Raw genomic sequence first — 19,958 nt, 5'->3', positions numbered from 1 at the left:
AAACATGATAATTAAAGATATATTTTTAATTCATAAAAAAAAAAAGATAATATTTTAAATACTTTATGCGAGTCATACATTTATAATATTGTGAATAAACATTTTCATTATACCAATAAATTAATCGTTTATTATGAGCGAGGGATCAAAATAATGTACATAAATTAAAATGCATTTAATTAGATATGATTGTTAGACATAATTAACAAATAATATTTAAAGAACCGAATTATTAAAGAATTTGTAGTAAAATTGTTTTCTATAACCATAATCAATAATACAATTATAATTGGGTAGGAATATATAAACTATAAGATATAATGTAATAGGTAATAAGTGTACTTTTATTGCAAATAGTTTGAATTTAACAATGTGTTATTATACATTGATTAATAATCAATTGAATTAATTAGAATGATTTGTAATTATTTATTATCTTTTAATTACAAGTTAACTTGAAATAAAGTTAAAATATTCAAACTAAAATATTGATATAACAGTAACAAATAAAAGCATTTGTTTTTGGATGTACATATTACAATATTATGAACAAATATTATTTAAGCTAAACAAAAAAAAAAAAAAAATAGAAAATTATTTTCTATTTGTTTTTGTTAAAAGCATAATTTGGGTCCAATAAATATTTAGAAAACTCTGATATATCAGTAACACCACGTACTTCTTTTTCTAACAATGGAAGCTTTGTGACATGGAAATCAAGATACAAATCATTTATCTAAAACAGAAGATAGTAAAATGACAATTAATAAACATACCAAAATAATTATATAATCAACTAACCTGTTCTAGATAGATGCGTTGTAAAGCTCGCCTGGAAGAACACTTTTTACAACTGGGATCAGAATCTCCATTGTTAATGTACAATTGATTAACAATAATATTATGGGTGTCAATTTCATTTTTGGTTAATTCTTGGATAAGCCTTTCTGTTTCATACAATGACAAAAATTCAGCAATACACACACAAATAAATGTGGTTTGATCCTAAAATAAAATAGTTTCAAATTCGATTTAATCATTTAAAAAATATTTTGTTTACTTACTGGATTTCTGAATTGCTGATTAACTGTCTTAATGGTAGCCAACATTTCTTCAAGTTTTTGTGAAATATCATCTACATTAATACCAGCTCCAAAAAGCATACTCATTTGATTTAGGTAAGGACCTATTCTATTTTTCAATTCCAATATTTTTCCTATAGCTTTTTCCATCATTAAAGGGAATGTCAGTAGTCTCAAAGTATGTCCAGTAGGAGCAGTGTCAAATACAACTACTGAAAAGTTCATGCTCTTAACCAACCTAAAATCACATAAATATAATGGTAATGTCTTGATAATAATCCACCAGTATAAGGCACAAAAATGCAATACAATTTAAAAACAAGATATTTTTAATTTGTAAGCAACAAATATAGTATTTAAAAAACCTATTCTGATTATAATCAATTTTTAAAAATAAAATTGTGTAAAATTTAGTATAATACATTTTTTACTTACACCACAGTTAATGAGTATATATTTACATATTTACCCATGTTAACTTAATGATAAGTAAGTAAAAAAATTGTGTTAGTGATTTGTGAATAATGAAAATTATATAATGCATATTTAAAAAATGTATAGTTCTTATAGAATATATTGTGATATTTTAAAAAATTATGAGAAAAATAACTTTAAGTTAATATTTTATGTGAAGTTTTCATGTACACATCTAAAACATTATTTCCTATTCAGATATTTAGTTTTCAGTGATATAAAGCTTATAAACCTCTAATATGTATTTTATTTAATGTGTTGATTAAATATTTACATTATAGCAATAACACATTATATAGCTCAAACATAATTATTAAAAGTGAGATAAAATGGTTTATTTATGTTTAAAATGATTATATTGGATGGTGTAATATTAAATGTTTGTATACCCTTACTTCATCACTTGAGCATAACTCATCGACTCATCAATACCTGGAAATGCTCCAATAATGTCTTGTATAATACTTTTACCTAATCGCATTGTATCAGATTCATCTTCACTTCCAAGTAAATTTTCATTTTCACTGTTAACATCAGGGTCTACTTCCTAATAAAGCAACAAATTTAAATTATACATTTTCAGTTATTATTCAGATATATATAATATATTTAGATATTTTTTAGGCTTTTAGGGTATGAATCCTACATTCTAAAATGCTTACCATAGCAAATAAATTATTGAAACCTTCGACTTTAGTAGGTGCTTTAGTAAATCGTTGTCCAAAAGCATCAGATATGTTGTGTGCTGGATCAGTTGATAATAGAAGTACTGATTCACGAACTTTGGCTAATTGAATAGCCAAACTACAACTGAAATTATCATATAAAAATTGATTGGCAGTTTTTTGGTATAAGCACTAATAGATAAGTACAATAAGCAAAATGAATGATGCACCTTATTATGCAATGTTTACCTGCAAGTAGTTTTACCAACGCCTCCTTTTCCACCAACAAAAATCCATTTTAAACTACTCTGGCTGATTACGTTTTGTAGAGAAGGTTCAAGCTGATCTTCTTCAATAACATCATTACTATCCATTGCAATAATTTTTTATAAACTTAAAGTAATAGAAAAAATTAGCAATGTATAAAATAGCAGTTTACTATTATATTTTAAGAAAAAGTTTGAACAAGAATAAAAAAAAGTGAAAGGCAAATTGCACCGTAGCAAAAATAACGCTGTAGCTATTTCATCTTGACTAGGCATACGCAGACTAGGAAAGTCAGAAACTCAGAAAATGTAAAACTCCAAATATGTTTTAATGCTTATCATCTATTGTTATTTAAGTAACGTCATGATTTATATTATCAAAAATTGATATGTAGCGGTTGTACAATTTACAACACGGACAACTATTACTCTAAAGTTGTAGTCCGTGATTTACAATAATCACAGAACAAGACGCTACCATACACTAACGCGATCTAGGTGTTTAGTGATTACTTAGTCACTTCAATTTCGTCCTAAAATCGTGATAAATTCTATGGTAATAATGTATAATAACATCCAGAAACCTACCAGTCCTACCAGCACACTACTAACTAGGGCGTGGATTTATATGTTCTAAAATACAAGAAAATGCTTTAAAAAATTCGATTTAATCCACTAATAATATTACAAAGCTTTATAAAATTCCCTAAACAAATTAATGTAAATGGGTATACGTAATATAAAATTATATAAGTAAAATATCGTAGGTCATTCGTTAAATTTAATTTTACATATAGAATTTTACAAGTAGGTTCAATCAGTTGCTGTTTAATAATTTTAAATAAAAACTGTTGTCTTGTATCTTGAGAAACAAAGAAACTACTCCTCACGCCAACTGAAGTCATAGAAACGATCATAGGAGATCGTAATAAAAATAGAAACAATATTACGTATAACTTAATAGTAAAATAAATGATATTTAATATAAGTTTTTTTTTAACTTTATATAATAATTTATAAAATATACGAAAAGATATTTAGTCACAGTCACATGTGTATAAAGTTTAATATTCTTATAGCTTAAAAATATATTATGGTCTAGGTCTCTATTAGATGACTTTGGTATTTACCTGTATGGCTGTATATGATGTTATTATATTACGGGTTGTATTCTCCAAGCATGCTATATCACTCTCATTTTTCTTTAAAAATGCAGTTATTCTGATTTTTGGGATTTGTTCTAAAACACCATGTTTTCAAATTCTTGTTGATTGTTTTATTATTTACGGAATGCCCTGTCGCCCTGTCGCTTACAAAGTGCTGCTAATCAAATTAGAACCTTCCCATTTTTTCCCCTATAATTAACGTTGCAGATAATTTATGAAAATATTTTCATAAAAACTAAAATTTCTGACGAAACGTAGTCATTTTTTAGTGTTTTAACTATGTGTAATATATACATAATATGTGTATATATAGGTCCGCGATAATGAGTTCGGACCCTAGATGGGATTACCCATAGAGGCTATAAGGTTAGAAATTAGAAATTAGAAGAAAAAATGGTCCTATGTTTCTTTAATATTTTTTAAATAGCTAAAATGACTTATGAGAAGCCTTGTATTAGTTGTACTCAATTGCCAAACTTATTTGACTTAATAGTTGGTCCAACAAAATTAAACTTACCTATCTAATTGACCAATAAAAAATCAAAAAAATTGAAATTGTGAAAAGTCAATAAACATAGCTCAAATAGGGTCAACATATTTTGAAATTTTTATAATTAATAGAAATTACTATTATTAACACTTAAAGTATATTATCTACGTGGTTATTCGTTTTTTTTTTTAAATTAGACACCTAAAACAACAAAAAAGAATACACCGATATTTTCAAAAACTGATTTATGTATTATACAAATTCTGGTTTTCCAAATTTGTTTGAAAAGTACTGGGGATTTTTAAGTTTGAATCCCCAAAATTCCACGTAGATTCACCTTAATACTAAAAATAATGCGAAGTTGAAATCAAAGTATTTTTTCTACAATAAAAAAGTAGGTACACAAAAAATAATAATACATATCACTCAGAATTTAAAAAAAATGTGAGCTGGGTAGTACTGGTAATATAATATATATATCCTATATTATACCCTACTGACCTTCTGTATGCTTTAGCCTGTAATTAAGACATTATTTTGAAGTTGCTAAAATAGTTTACTTGATTTTTTATAAATATAGATATTACAACTAAATAATTGTATCATACATTTATGAAGAAAATAATTCACTATTAATAGCGGCCTGTAAAATTTCAGAATTTTCACTCTTGAGAGATTGCCGTGAAGGTCATGAAAAAGCTCACTATATATATACCTAAAATGGCTAAAAGCTAAAATACGTTCCTTTATAAGTGGCACAGTCACATTTTTTAATTCTTTATCCTGTTGTTTCCATCAGAATCTTTGAGACACCAAAATTTTCATTTTTATATAGAAGCAGGATAAAATATCGTAAACCATTTTTTATTGATGATTCATTTTGACTATTATATTTACGGGTGACTATGTATATGATATTTTGCTATAACACTTTTGTTTCTATTTATTACACTTTTGATGAATTATGGTGCACTGGATAACAAGAGAATAATAACAATCTTTTAATTTATATTGTGATGGACATCCATATAATTATATTATTATAGGTTTAATGTATAATCGCACTGTGAATTTCAATATCATCCTTTAACGCCAATAACACATTCAATAATATTGCTCTCATTATCCGTCTACGAAGTCATTTTGAATTTATGTTCATAAATTCCAAAATAATTATGGTCAGTGCTCACCTTACTGATAACTGATAATTTCTAAACTTCGACTTTTTTGTTATTAGTGTTACTTAGTAATACATATCGTCATATAAAATTTGCGGACAATAATCAACAAATTAATTATTTCTAGAACTAAAAAATAAATTAAGTTACCTATAGGTATAATCGCAATAAGAAAAACGTATTATACTGCCTAACCAAGACATACCTAATGTTCCGATTATGAAGACATTATTTCGTGAAGTGAAAACATTATGGAAACTAATAGAAAAGTAATAACAGCAGTTAATTATTATAGAAAGAACATATTAAAGAAATATTTCCAGATTTGGAAAAAATATTCTGATCATAAGCAATACTTAACAGGCAAATCAAAACAAATACCATCCTATAGTTATTTGGATTCAAAGGTACATAGTTCTTCATTAATAATCATAAAGATCATAGATGCAATTGGTATCTATTATACATTTAAACTATATCATGTTCAAAAACGAATATTCAATTTTAAATGATAAATATTAATATTACAATCGAGGGTAACGTTTTTCTTTTAAGCGGAGTATACAAATTGATGGTAAAATATTAGATTTGAAGAAAAATGAAAACGTCCAAAAGAAAAAAGAAAAAGTTGTATTCCCAACAATAATTAATACAAACAAACATATTATAGACAATGAAGTAAAAGAGAAAACGATAAGACTCAGGTAACATTTAAAAAATACGCTTTATATTATATTATTATTATATTTGAGTTTTTGGTGTATAAAAATACCAACTAATGTTATATTTGTCATAGAAGTACCTACTAATTGTATACCAAAACTATTTGCATATATCTGATTAAAACAAGTGATGTTGTACCTATACTTTGTTCTATATAATAGATTAGAATTTAGAAGAAATTATATTGCATGATTATTTAGTAATCTATAGCATAGAGTATTACCTATGATCTATATATTCTATACTTCTATAGTATATAATATATGATAGGATGTAATTGGAAAAGTATATTATATCATATATTTTATATGCTTTAGAGTTTAGACATATCACTTCTGTTCCAAATTTAAGCTAATACATTAAAAATTACTTATATTTTTTCATATATAGTACTGATTTTTCGTGATTAATAATTTTTTAATGAGATTTTATTTAAGATTCTGAGCGGAGCGATGAATGTATTGATTTTACCATGATGTGTGTGTTTTTTTTGTGTCTGTCATTACATTTTTGGGGCAGTAAAAGTGCTTCAATTTTTGACTTCAGTACCTCGTTCGATCAGAAAGTGAATCTAGTTGGTACTTTGGGGGGTCAAAAGTGAAAAATTATTTGCATATTTTCGTGATTTAACATTTAAATAAATGTTGTCAACATTAATACTTTAAATGCTTATGAAAAATGTGCCTATGTATCTTTTATTTAGGCAGTTATATAATTTGTTATTAAAGTAACTTATGAGGGACCTTGTATTATATTTTAAAATTTTTTGATTTAGCAAAAAAATTTTATCGGTAACATATAATCATTGATAAAAATCAAATAGAAAATGCTATTAACATTCGATTAAAATGTCAAGTATTTTCAATTATTTATCTGTAAAAAGTAATGTTAGTAGGTAATGTTACATATAAACTATCTGAACCTCGATCAATCACTTACTTGCATAATTTTTAAAACTATATAAATTGATAAATATTATTGATTATGAAAACCTAAATTCTATAATAAAACCATTTAATTGATTTTAAATTTCATATATTATTATTTTAGATTCTGAGCGGAGCGAGTAATATATTGATTTTACCATGATGTTTTTTTTTTTTTGTGTCTGTCATCACGTTTTAGGGCAGTAGAAGTACTTTGATTTTTGACTTCAGTACCTCGTTCGATCAGAAAGTGAATCTAGTTGGCACTTTGGGGGGTCAAAAGTGAAAAATTCTTAATACTTTTCTAAATAATCGAGAAAAACAAACTAAAAATTAAGGGAAAAACGGAAAATTTAACGCACACTCATTTTTCAACAAAATCGATTTTGGTTTTTGATGGAACTTTAAAAAAAATTACCATAGATACATGAAATTTTCACCGAATGTTTATATAAGTATATTCTATCCACCATGCAATTTTCAAAAAATTTCGACTTAAGTTGAACTATTCATAGGCATTTGAAATTTTCGATCATTATTAGTTTTTTTTAAAATTAATATCGATAAAAATTTATTTGTAAGCTTGAAAAGCTTGCAAATTTAATATAAGGCTCTTAACATATTTTTACAACAGCAGTTGAAAAATAAAATAAATTCATAGTCACAATTTTTTTTTTATAAGCATACAAACTTTGAATTTTAACAAAATACGTAAAAATCACGAAAATTCACAAATTATTTTTAGCTAGAAATTCATAAAAAATTTTATTTTTAAATCTAAGATTTCAATACAAGATTCCTTACAAGTTTGTTAATCTTTATCACAAATAAAAAGTCCACCGGAAATTCAAATTAAATTTTTATGAGCATTTGAAATTTAAATTTTTACAACATTGGATTTTCACTTTTAGCAATTTCCTTATTTTGGTGTAGCTCTAAAACAAATGACGGCAGATACTTGAAATTTTGACTGAATGTTTATACAGTCATTTTATATATTTGATAAAATTTTAAAAATATTTAAATTTGTTTTGAGCTGTTTACTGAAATTTATTAATTTTTAAACTTTTTTGGTTTTTTTTTCTATAAATATCGATAAAAATTTATTTGTTGGGTAGAACAGCTTGAAAATTTAATACATGGCTTCTAACACATTGTAACAATAGCAGTTAAAAAATATTAAAAATACATAGGCACGATTTTTTTTTATAAGTGTTTAAAGTTCAAATTTTGACTAAATACTTAAAAATTACGGCAATGTTCAAATTATTTTAGATAGAAATTCATAAAAGTTTGTCTTTTTAATTCTATGATTTGAAAATTTAATACAATGCTCCTAACATATTTTTACAATAGCAGTTGAAAAATGAAATAAATACATAGTCACAATTTTTTTTTATAAGCATTCAAAGTTTGAATTTTGACAACATACGTAAAAATCACAAAAATTCGTAAATTATTATTTATTTTATCCTAAAAATTCATAAAAAAATTTCCTTTTATACCTTAGATTTAAAAAATTTAATACAAGGCTCATAATATATTTTTACAATAGCAATTGAAAAATAAAAGAAATATATAGTCACAATTTTTTTTTTATAAGCATTTAAAGTTCAAATTTTGACTAAATACGTAAAAATTACGGTAATGTTCAAATTATTTTAGATAGAAATTCATAAAAGCTTTTCTTTTTAATTCTAAGATTTGAAATTTTTAATAATCTATAATATATCCTAGACAGATAAACCGTCTTCGCTCAGAATCGTTGTTCGTATACAATGATATAATATCACTGGATTCAAATTTAATTCTATCCATTACAGTAACCCACTTGTAACCTACTGTACATCAGTGCGACATCCACGACTTACCCGCCTTTTTTTTATACATGCAAGTTGCATGTCACGATTAATTTTAAATATTGTTATTTAACTATACACATTTATTTTTAGGAATTTTATCTTAGGAAAATTATGGAAAAAGTTAAGTTATATTGCAATAAACATACATTATAGCAGAACACGAAATGAAAAAGTAATCCTTGAACAATCACAAAAATATAAAAAATTTTCCAGAAAAAATATTATTATAGCGTACAGTGCATTATTATTATTAAAAATTACGTGGAAAATATGGTTTAGGCATTCTAATATAATAATTGGAAATAAAAAATAACTACTTTAAAGTAAATTTTAAATTACCAACTTATATAATAAGTCGTTGAAACATTTATTTTCTCAAAATATATAATATGCAGATACATATTATATATTTTGCATTTGCGTGTTACCTCTAAATACTTCTCTTTAGAACTTTTACTATCAAATCTTTAGTAACATTTTTTAATCAATAACATTTTAGATATTTAACACTTGTCATTTAAGATGTTTATATATTATGTTAACGTGCAGTCTGTTATATTTTTAATTTTTAGTATAATTTAAGCGCATGAGCATAAAATAATATAAAATAGTATATACCTAAGACATAATATATACCAACGCTGTCTACGATTAGAGGACACAGGAAAACATATAACATTATTAGTATGTACAGTCGTGCCAAAATGTTTTTTTTTTTATAAAAAGTGCCTATTAGGCGTCTAAGTTATATATACATTTTATCTGTGTACTAAATTATTAAATATTTAATTAAAATTTTTTTTTTTTTAAACATCCTCCATTTGTCTACCTGCTTACATTGTATAAATGTATAATATCCATTTCCCAATATATTTTCATCACTTTATTTGTATAGTATATTATTATATAGCAAGTTAATAACTGCTTAATGTATATTTATTACCTATGTCATTATGTCAATGAATGTATTGACACATTATATTATGTTCAAGGAACAGGAGAAACATTCATACCTACTAATGTACCCATGTACCAGCATAATTTTTTTATAGAAAAATAAAAGTATTATGATTGTTTTACAATTAAGGAGAAAGGGAAGCCCCACCAGAAAATATTTTAGATAGCTTCTAAGAGGTGTGATTTTACAATGATATTATGTTGTATACAGTATTTTTCATGTAATATTATGATAAAATTGATTAATTCTCATTAATGTTCGAATTTATAGTCTTATTATTGATCAATAATGATAATTATTACCCTCGACGATTATGAGTGCCAGTATAGTGTCACGTGTCACACGCAATCATCACGAATCACGGCGCTGCCACTCTAAAAGTAATAACAAGAAAATTGCAATCAAAAATAAAACACAAAAACAAATGTCATACGTATGTTGTGGGCAAAATTAAAAACATTTCCGAAGTGGGCCGTTCCGTGAAAAGTTTGAGAACTTCTAAATATAGATGATCATACATCACTCATATCTATAATTCCAGTCTTGAAAAAGATACTTTTTAATCCTTATCCTTATTTTAAAAAGTGTTTAAAATGTATATTTGGATACTTAATAAAAAACTATTTATTATCAAGGTAGATATGCTAAAATAATTTTAAGTTTTTCTTAAAAAATCAATTGAACTGATTTTTGTTTTAGGTTAATTGCATATATATCATATATTTTACAGTGTATCATTTATATTACAGACTACAGTGGAACTTTAAAATTTTTTGTCGAAGTATTTGATTTTCGATTGAGTATACAGTAAAAAATATATTTAGAGAAGGCCACACCCTTATGTGTTGTCGCCGTCACGCCGTCTTACAAACATATAACATAACAAAAACTGTTTTGAGAGGGACTACAACTTCACTCCATCTGTATTGATTGCAAAATTTCCAAAATCTCACAACTACAACGCATAGAGAAGAACTTTATCTGTAGCGTTTTTATCACCTATTTGGATAACATAAGTACAATTTGTTATCAGTTTGAGAAGATTAGAATTTTTTTTAAATTAATTATTTAAAATTATTGACAATAATGTTATTAAAAAAATAAAAACCCTATGACACAGACAAAGTTCTTCCCTATGCGTTGTTAAATGTTAAATGTTGGTATTTCTGCAATAAATAAAGAAGGAGTTAAGTTATCTTGAACGACCTGAACAAAACAGTTTGTGATACGATGTACGTTTTTAAGATGAAGCCAACACATGAGAATATTTCGTCCTCTTAATATATAAATATTCAACTATATTATATAACATTTGTCGACTAAGTGTCGACTGCGGTTCCTGGTGACCCAACAAAAGTTGTCGACTACGTGTCGACCGTGGCACTCAACGTGTTAAATATAAATACTTTGAGAAAATATTTAAAATACATGTTTGAATTATTTAAAAAGTATTTGAATTTTGAATACATTTACTGAAATAATCTACAACATTATCTATAGTGTCCATCACTCATACCTATGCCGCGTAGATAATATAATGGTAAAATATTTCACAAAGATCGAAATGTCACTTTAATAATAAGCAGATATTCACAGGATATTATCAAAAATAATAAATTATTGATTTCAATTTTCATTTGATAGGTAAAGTTATATTTACGTGAGTGACCTACTTATAGCATATTTTGAGACTATTGGCTATTGCAAGTACTATAGCGTGTATCAGTATCTCGGATTACTTTGATGAAAAATAGTAAAAATTAGTTTATCATGGTAGATGGATGATAATGATAATGATCATGCAGATGTGCGTAATAAGCATGTCTTGATAGAGCGTGATTTATATAGGTACTCGACATATTATTATATAATATTATGTACTCGTATACAACAGAATTGAAAAAAAAAATGAAATCAACTTTTATATAAGCATCTAACAAACACTATTGAAACGTATAATTATAACGCTGAAATATCAAATCAATAACATTTTAGAGGGTTGGAAATTCCATTTTGAAATTATAGATTTTTCGTTAAATTGCTGCAGGTCGTATTTTATAATGTTAATAACCGTTAAAATTTATAAGAAATCAATTGAAAATAAACAGAACCATTTTAAAATGTCATAAACTCATAAATTATAGGTATTGCATTAAAAACCGAAATATTTTGTAATATTTATTTCTTATTTTAAAATTTATCTTCTACTAATTTTTCATTTTTCATAATGTTTTATGACGTGATAATATTTTCTGATAAAATTCAATTTTGGCTTCATAATAAAAATAAATAATGATTTTATTTCATTTAAATGTACACACTTTTTGTTCTACTATTTTCAAACGTGATTTTTTTCCGGGACGAAAAGTTCGGAATTCTTATATTATATATTATGTTAGTTGATTTGATAATCTCGATAAATTGCGTAATAAATAATTATCGCCTATTCACATTGTAAGTAACTATAGTAGGTACCTATAAACTATATTTATATAATACAATACGAGCTTTTTATGCAATATATGTCTTAATTTAAATTTTATTTTTTTCCACGTTATTTAAATTGCCTTGATATGTCTAGTTAGGCATCATAGCCATTTGGATAAGTTATTAAAAATAACTATTTACTATTTATGTATGAAAATTATTGTACCTATGCTGTTAATCTTTTTTTTATAAATATTGTTGATGATGACAGGCTTTTTTAATTATTGATAGCTATAATATATTATATTATAGACTGCTACTAGCTCTAAATTATTAGTGCCGAACATTAAATATGTCGATTGTCAATCTAATTTAGCTCTAGTATTACCAATTCAGTTGTATTTCATTTTCCGTAACTACAATGTAACTATAGTCGAACCTTAATAACTCGAATCGGTTGGGGGTGAAAAAAAAAATTGAGTTATCGAAAATTCTACTTATAATAAGCATAAAAGTAGTTACATAAATGTATAAAAAAAACTACAGATTAGTTTTAAAAAATTACATACTTTAAACTGCAGGATTGCGCACATGTTGTTTTGTAGTGTACGAGTATATTATGTTCATTCAAATTCAGCTTTTTCAACAAAATTTTAAATTAAAAAAATTAAGCGCATCATATTTAAATATACCTATTACCTATACATATGAACATTTTATTTAAAAGTGTACATACTATAAATGTATAGTCATGGAGATTAAACATTTAATCATGTACATAATATAAGGCTTAAATGTCCAAATGATTAGTTGGTTACTAAAAAGTACTCATAACATCAAATTTCCCTGCACTATAGACTAATTTTATGCTTCAAGCTGTTACAGTATCTTTTATTGTAATAAATTGTATTAAATTATTGTAAAATCTAAAAAAAAGTAATAACAACATTGTTCTATGTTAAGTCCTGTAATTTGCGTTACCGAAAGGTTCCATAATTCATTAATTAATACGAAATTGTGTTAATCTAGAAAATATTAGATTATCATATTATATTATAATTTAAATATCCATAATTTGGAAAGTGAACATATTACATATTTTACACCAATATATAATCTTTATAATGTGTTATACATTTATATATATTGATTGTAAATATTACAATATATTATTGATTATTATATTAAAGTTATTATCTAGTTATTATTGTTAAATATTCAGTTTTCAGTTTGTAGTTAACTATGATTGCTTTTAAATTCATTATTTCATTAATATAGTATTTTATTATATTTACCTATACTCACTCATATATGATATATACTTCAAAATACGGAGTATCTAAGTTTTATTATCATGTTCCTAAGGTTAATAACTACTAACTACTACTTGCAACACTGAACACATGTAATAAAGATAGATATCTCAGTGAAGCGGCCTTAATTTATTTATTTATAATAGTAAACGGGTTAGAGACCCTTTTGGAAATTGAAGTTTTGCTAATACATTTTTAATTATAATAAAATTTAGTTATATAGGTACTAATTAAATACCTACTTTATACAACCTCATTTCATACCATACGTTATTTTATGGTATTCTTGCTGCATGCAAATAAAAATTAAATAATACGATTTAAATTTTCGTTGGCTCACAAATAAAATTCCATACACTCGTAAAATGCACAATGTCTTTTTAACGAGGGCATTTCAAACGTGGGTGGTCGTTCGTTTCACTTAGGTAACGTTAAGTCAAGTTTTACCGAATATCTCCATTGCATAGGTTAGGTATTTACCTGAAATTCAATACCAAAACTGTCACTTTAAACATTTCACGCGATTTCACATATAGATATCTACCTCAAACATAGATACACATAATGTACTGATGGGTTATCCATGTACGAAATAACATATAATGGTATAATAATATTTTACAGATTGTAGCCTCATCTTTTTTTTTAGTTTTAATTTTTAAAAGATCATCATTTAAGATATAGGTAGTATAATATTTACATTGCTGTACATTTTGTTTATAGATTTTTATAGTGAATTAAAGTTTGCATTGCTTGATGTGTAATAATTAATGTTATTATTATCCATCATTTTAAATCATGATCTAATACTTATTTATTGTTTTCTATAGTATATATTATATAATATTCATATCATTTAAAATGTGTAATTAGAATTTTTTTTATTTATTTATTTTTATTAAACCAATTTACAATTAGAATTTATAAATATTTGTTTACAGGACTTATCATATAACATAAATAAGTATTAATTGTATCGATAGTGGGTAGGTACCTATAACTCGTATGCATAATATATTGGTACATTATAGTAATATACTAATCACTATAAAGTGTATTTATTTTATAAATTATCCTTATTGCAGTATGGTATAGTAAATAATGTAGCCGTAGATACTATAGATATCTATACTTCATAAACTTTGTAATTATCGTGTATTTTTTTATTATTATCACACTTCAGTTGTAAAGAAGTTACGAATTTTTTTTTTATTAGCGGGTCTCTCTAACTTTTAAAATTCTAGCCCTCCCAAAAAATCGACCCTAGTTGTGTCTATGGTTTATATGCATGCAGCATTACTATTTCTCTGAAATTTGACTAGTATTATGAAATCATATTTATGATGATAATTAATAAACAGTAAGCACGCTGCATCATTGCATTAACCTTTTAGAAACAGAATCAAGATTGAATTTTCAAAGCGGAATTGATGGTCTTTTATGATATTTGTTAAACACGATACAGCTCATAGCATCAGTCATAGCGGCTTATTATAAGGTGTACAAGAGCAGATTTCACTTTTGAACATAATATTAAGTTTATTATTTGGACTTCTCGAGGGGAGGAAAAGTCAACGGACATCAGACGGACGGACAGATCTAAAAGTTTATACTCATTTAAAATAAAAATAAATTTTTATCAGGTAAAATAATTGAAAGACATTATTACTACGTACATTAAAATGAAATTAAACATTTGCATTTTTTAATGCCATCGTAAATTCCATTCTGCCGTCTGCATATATAGTCCGTTTACATAATTAATAATCATAATTATAAAATTAATCTCTACACACGCGCATCAGCATTTCATGTAACCCACGCGTACAGTTGGTTGCGTTCACGCGCGGCGTCGGGCACTCGGCTAAGAGACTATTTATTTGTCAGAAAACATCTGACATGAGTGCAATAAAAATACACTTTTAGGGGCGATAATAACGTCGAATCTCCCAGGGGTCACGCACGTCAGTGTCAAATTTTAACGTAATTTCTCAGGATATTTATTCGTGTGTTACCTACACTATAGGTAGCATTACCTAAGATGTATTGCATTTATTTTAAATGCATAACGACGGACAAGTGCGAAATCAGTAACTATATTATAGATGCAGTCAATACACCGTAGTGTGACAATTCTCCGGAAACGTAAACGACGATATTACGTCTGCGTGATATGACTAATATTGTTTACGATGAGCCGACGGAAATGACGAACATTTCCACTGCAAGCCGACGTGAATATCGGACGAGCGTGCCCCTGTCGGCCGCATACACCTAATATAATACATCCATGCGTATATATATATTAATTAAAAAAAAAACCGAGTGTGGTGCTCGGCGGCGTCCGTCGGTGGTGCCGCGTTACGGCGACGGCAGCAGCAGCAGCAGTGGCGGCGGCGGCGGCGGCGTCGTCGTTGTCGAGGAGCATAGCAGCGTACCTATCGTGCGGCGGCAGTTGTGACGACGCGCAGTGCGGGTCGGTGGATCGGCGGCGCGGCCCACCCACGGTGGCACCGGCCCCGTGCCACACAAGTAGACGACACCGAGGACCACACGCGCGCGCGAGAGCTGGTCGCGCGCGCGCGCGCGCCTTCGCTATCCAACGACGCCGCGTAGTCCCGCGTGCGTGTGCGTCGGTACCCTACTCTGCTGTAGCGCAGCCAACCCACCGCCGCCGCCATCCCAAACGGCTGACGAACAACGTAGAACGCACACACGCACAACACGTACAACTGACAACTGTTGTAGGATATCGTACATGTATATCTGTATAATAATAATAACTCTCGTACTTACGTGGTGTAAAATAATAATATATATGTGTGTGTGTGTGTGTGTATAATATATCCGTGTCAACTTGACTAAACGACGACGACGACGACGCCAACTTAATCGTCTATTATTATTATTATTATTATTATTATTATATGTTCAAATGGATATAATAATATTGTTCGTTATGCGCGTATAGAATACTTTATTATTATTTTTTTTTCCGTTCAACGTAATAGTACATTATATACGTAATAATATTATAATTTATGTCGTACGCACAAAACTCGTCGTCGACGACGGCCCTACTCCACGATCTGTATATGATGATGGTGTAATAACTGTCCGCAGTCCGCCGCCTTCGTCTCATACTCTTCTCATATACCATATTAATGCATAATATTATTATTCATTAGAATTTACATTATTGTATTTGTGTGCAGGTTGGGCGGCCGTAACATAAAAATTCGGCTGTGCTCGCGCTCGTCGCAGGACGTAGGTACGCGAGTTACGTAGGTTACCGAGAACCGATGAGCGCGTGGATATAATATAGGAAATAACGATGGCGTGCGATTCGACGTTTGCGTGTGCGTAGTATGTTTGGTCCGTCATTAGTGGCCCATTATACGACGTCGGACCTCGCGGGTGTTTTAATCGAAGCCCAATATTATTATTATGCTCACACAGACGTGTCCGTCGCGCGGTTTGGTTCATTGGTTGGCCGCGTGCGTCCAGTCCACACGGCGGCGACGGGTTGCACATGCAATATAATATATGCACCATGATATATTAATTCATAATAATAATATATTATATATAGTAAACGTATGTGGAATATAATATTATTATAATTATATTTTGAATTTTTTTTTTCAACCTCTGCAGTGACCAGTGCAGTATATTTATTATGAATCATCGATGTTGTTGTGTTCGTGAAGATCTTTCCGTCGAACGCATTATATATAGTGTATGTTATAACTTATAATAAACGCACGTTTGATTTCGGGATTTTATTCGCTATAATATATGTATTTCGGACATACAGGATACAGATAGTATTAAGCTATAGTCGGGTCCCGGAACACAAACATTTTTCTTCCCATCAGACTTGGGACCGCCTGTAGGATTGAAGTGTGAACGAAATGATTCAAATACGTTTGCGTAGTTATTAAGGTAGGTATTATTGTTAAAGGTTTAAACTCAGACCATAATAAATTTTGAAAGGAATTTTACTTTAGATAATTTTGCAATAAATTATCCGTGAAATATTGCAATCGTCTAACCTATAACTACCTAAAAATATATGTGCAAAATAATATCTTATGTTATAATCTATACACTTATAAACTTTGATTTTTTTGGTGGGGGAAGTTATCCCCCCTCCTAAAAAATTTTCAGAGTAAATTTTTTTAGTATGAAAATACTAAAATTTAAGTTGACCTGTCAATTAAAAATAATAACACGAATAAAAATTAGTAGTCTATTAAAATGTACAATATGTTTTGTTATGTCCATCCAATATGAAAAAAATTTAAAAATTACCCCCCTTAAATCCAGGTTTAAGTACACCATTGGATAAGATAAATATCTGTATACATATAGATCCAATTCGGACAAAATACATTATTCCCCGGACGACCCAATTGGTATACTCAATTTAGAACTGTAATTATTTTTGGATCCAGCAATATTATATAATATGTAAGATGTAACAAATAATAATTATATTATCTAAATGTACCGTGTATCTATACCCATATTATATTAAATTGATGCTATTATTTTGTGTAAAATATAACATCACAACACCACAATTATGATTTTGGTAAGCAACTAAACATGAAGTTAGGTGTGCGGGCTTTAAATATATATATTTTTTAAATTAGATAAGACATGCAAAAGACAAAAATTATTGCGGTAACAAAAATTAAACGGGGAAGCTACCTAATTTGAGGTCTTCAAACACTATATTACCTATATTATATAATTTTTAAATTATATGTTTCTGTACATAAATATTGGTTATACTTAAATAATAATCTTGATATATTACTCTCGTATATAATATTATAATTATAAATAATATCACAAAAAACGAATGGCCTACAAATCGGAAGATTACCAAATAAGATGGAAAATATAGGAATACTGTATTCAATGTACTTTTAAGTTCGGAACAGAGACGTAATATTTAGAATAAGCAATGGCGGGCATAATATAATATAATAGTACTTATCTAAAATGTTGTCGATTAGAAATAACAATTTAACAATTAATGATTTGTCTGAATACATATACTAGTATATAGTACTATATACCATATGGGACATATATATATATATATACGTTAAATAATAATATTAATTGTTGATTTAATATTATATTAAGATTAACTATATAGGTACGCTATAAAAGTTTCAAATTATGATCATAAAAATATTTAAAAAGTGATATTTATTTTTCAAGAATTAACATATGATTAAAAACATATGAATAATAAATTATAGTACACTATGTAATAATAATTTAAATAACTGCTATGCTTGAGAACTCAGAAATTTATAGTACTTTAGAATTCGATTATAGTTCATGAAAATTTTAATTTAAAATAGGTGCTATTCTCTTGTCGACAGTCGTTAATAATTAAACAAATAATTAGTCCAATCCAATGAGTATTTATGAACTCTTATACATTCTTGAAGTATTTAGAACTATTCGACTAAAAACCTTAATTTCTGAATCATTTTTCAACTGAATATATTATTAATATAAATCATTTATAACAAACCTGTATTTTAATATCCTAATTCTACATAAAAACAATTAATTAGGTACTGGAGAATAGTCGAGGATAAAAACAGGTTATTTTTACTATACAATATAATTTCTTTTAATTATTAGTATTTACATTTACAAAAAGTATTAATGAAAAACATCAATGCAATAAGGCGTATTATAGGTATATTTTTTCTAAGCTACCTCACATTTTTATACGTATGCATCTCATATAAAAACTAGAGATAATATTCTTGAATAAACATAATAATAGGTATTTTGATTAATACATACTTTTTAGGTGGCATCTTCCACAAGATGATATTGATATTTAATATACATTATTATTTATTTTTATTTTTCAGCCATTATAGGTACAGAGTACAGACAATGGATATCGCATATCTGCCATATCTCTATACGTAAAACACGAGAATAATGATTTTATAACGCATGAAAAGTAATTTAACAATTTTGAATGCCTCAAAATGTATTGTTAAATAGCTTATTCGGCTTTCCAAACTCCATTATTCATATCTTATTGATATATACTCATTGCATTTTGGAAATATATTAAGCTTCATCAGTGTTAACGTTTTTAAATTTGTGTAGGTATGCAAGATTTTGAACTAATGTGCACTATTACACAATATTTACTTATAGTGTATTAATATACTTATAGTGCTTTAATCGTTTTCATTGGCGCGTTTTAGTAACTATTAATTATTATAATACGTATAAGGTATCTATAGACTATAGGAGCTAGAATTATTTGTTTAACTTTTTTAAATTGTAAATTTGTTATTTACCTATTTACCGACTAAATTTATTTTCCTGTCACTTTACTTAAAATATTAGTATAATACAAACGACCGAACGGC

General features: G+C 27.2%; 2 protein-coding genes across 2 annotated transcripts; one reads left to right on the top strand and one right to left on the bottom strand.

Annotated features, from left to right (window-relative positions):
• Window positions 1-323: 323 nt before the first annotated feature.
• Window positions 324-2,896, bottom strand: LOC107167291 (ATPase ASNA1 homolog). Its single transcript, XM_089220948.1, has 6 exons — window positions 2,471-2,896; window positions 2,219-2,366; window positions 1,952-2,103; window positions 1,065-1,320; window positions 802-1,005; window positions 324-736 (listed from the first exon to the last, which is right to left on the bottom strand). Exons 1-6 carry the CDS (start codon window positions 2,593-2,595, stop codon window positions 602-604), a joined length of 1,020 nt encoding a protein of 339 aa, XP_089077074.1. The 5' UTR covers window positions 2,596-2,896; the 3' UTR covers window positions 324-601.
• Window positions 2,897-5,454: 2,558 nt separating this feature from the next.
• LOC149058587 (uncharacterized) lies at window positions 5,455-9,145 on the top strand. The gene is made up of 3 exons (XM_089218408.1): window positions 5,455-5,728; window positions 5,877-6,025; window positions 8,923-9,145. The coding sequence occupies exons 1-3, from the start codon at window positions 5,573-5,575 to the stop codon at window positions 9,143-9,145; spliced, it is 528 nt and encodes a 175-aa protein (XP_089074534.1). The 5' UTR covers window positions 5,455-5,572.
• Window positions 9,146-19,958: the final 10,813 nt, after the last annotated feature.

The sequence above is a fragment of the Diuraphis noxia genome, unplaced genomic scaffold (genome assembly GCF_037042655.1).
Source record: "Diuraphis noxia isolate RWA-SAM2 unplaced genomic scaffold, SU_Dnox_SAM2 contig0002, whole genome shotgun sequence".
In the NCBI taxonomy this organism is placed as follows: Eukaryota; Metazoa; Arthropoda; class Insecta; order Hemiptera; family Aphididae; genus Diuraphis; species Diuraphis noxia.
This window is presented reverse-complemented; position numbering and strand designations above follow the sequence as displayed.

Excerpts from the sequence above, each read along its gene's own strand:
- LOC107167291 (XM_089220948.1), bottom strand. The coding sequence starts at position 2,595 with ATGGATAGTAATGATGTTATTGAAGAAGATCAGCTTGAACCTTCTCTA. Across the intron at positions 2,104-2,218 it reads TCAATAATTTATTTGCTATG|GAAGTAGACCCTGATGTTAA; the intron begins GTAAGCATTTTA and ends TTGCTTTATTAG. Across the intron at positions 737-801 it reads AACGCATCTATCTAGAACAG|ATAAATGATTTGTATCTTGA; the intron begins GTTAGTTGATTA and ends CTTCTGTTTTAG.
- LOC149058587 (XM_089218408.1), top strand. The coding sequence starts at position 5,573 with ATGGAAACTAATAGAAAAGTAATAACAGCAGTTAATTATTATAGAAAG. Across the intron at positions 5,729-5,876 it reads ATAGTTATTTGGATTCAAAG|CGGAGTATACAAATTGATGG; the intron begins GTACATAGTTCT and ends TTTTCTTTTAAG. Across the intron at positions 6,026-8,922 it reads GAGAAAACGATAAGACTCAG|GAATTTTATCTTAGGAAAAT; the intron begins GTAACATTTAAA and ends ATTTATTTTTAG.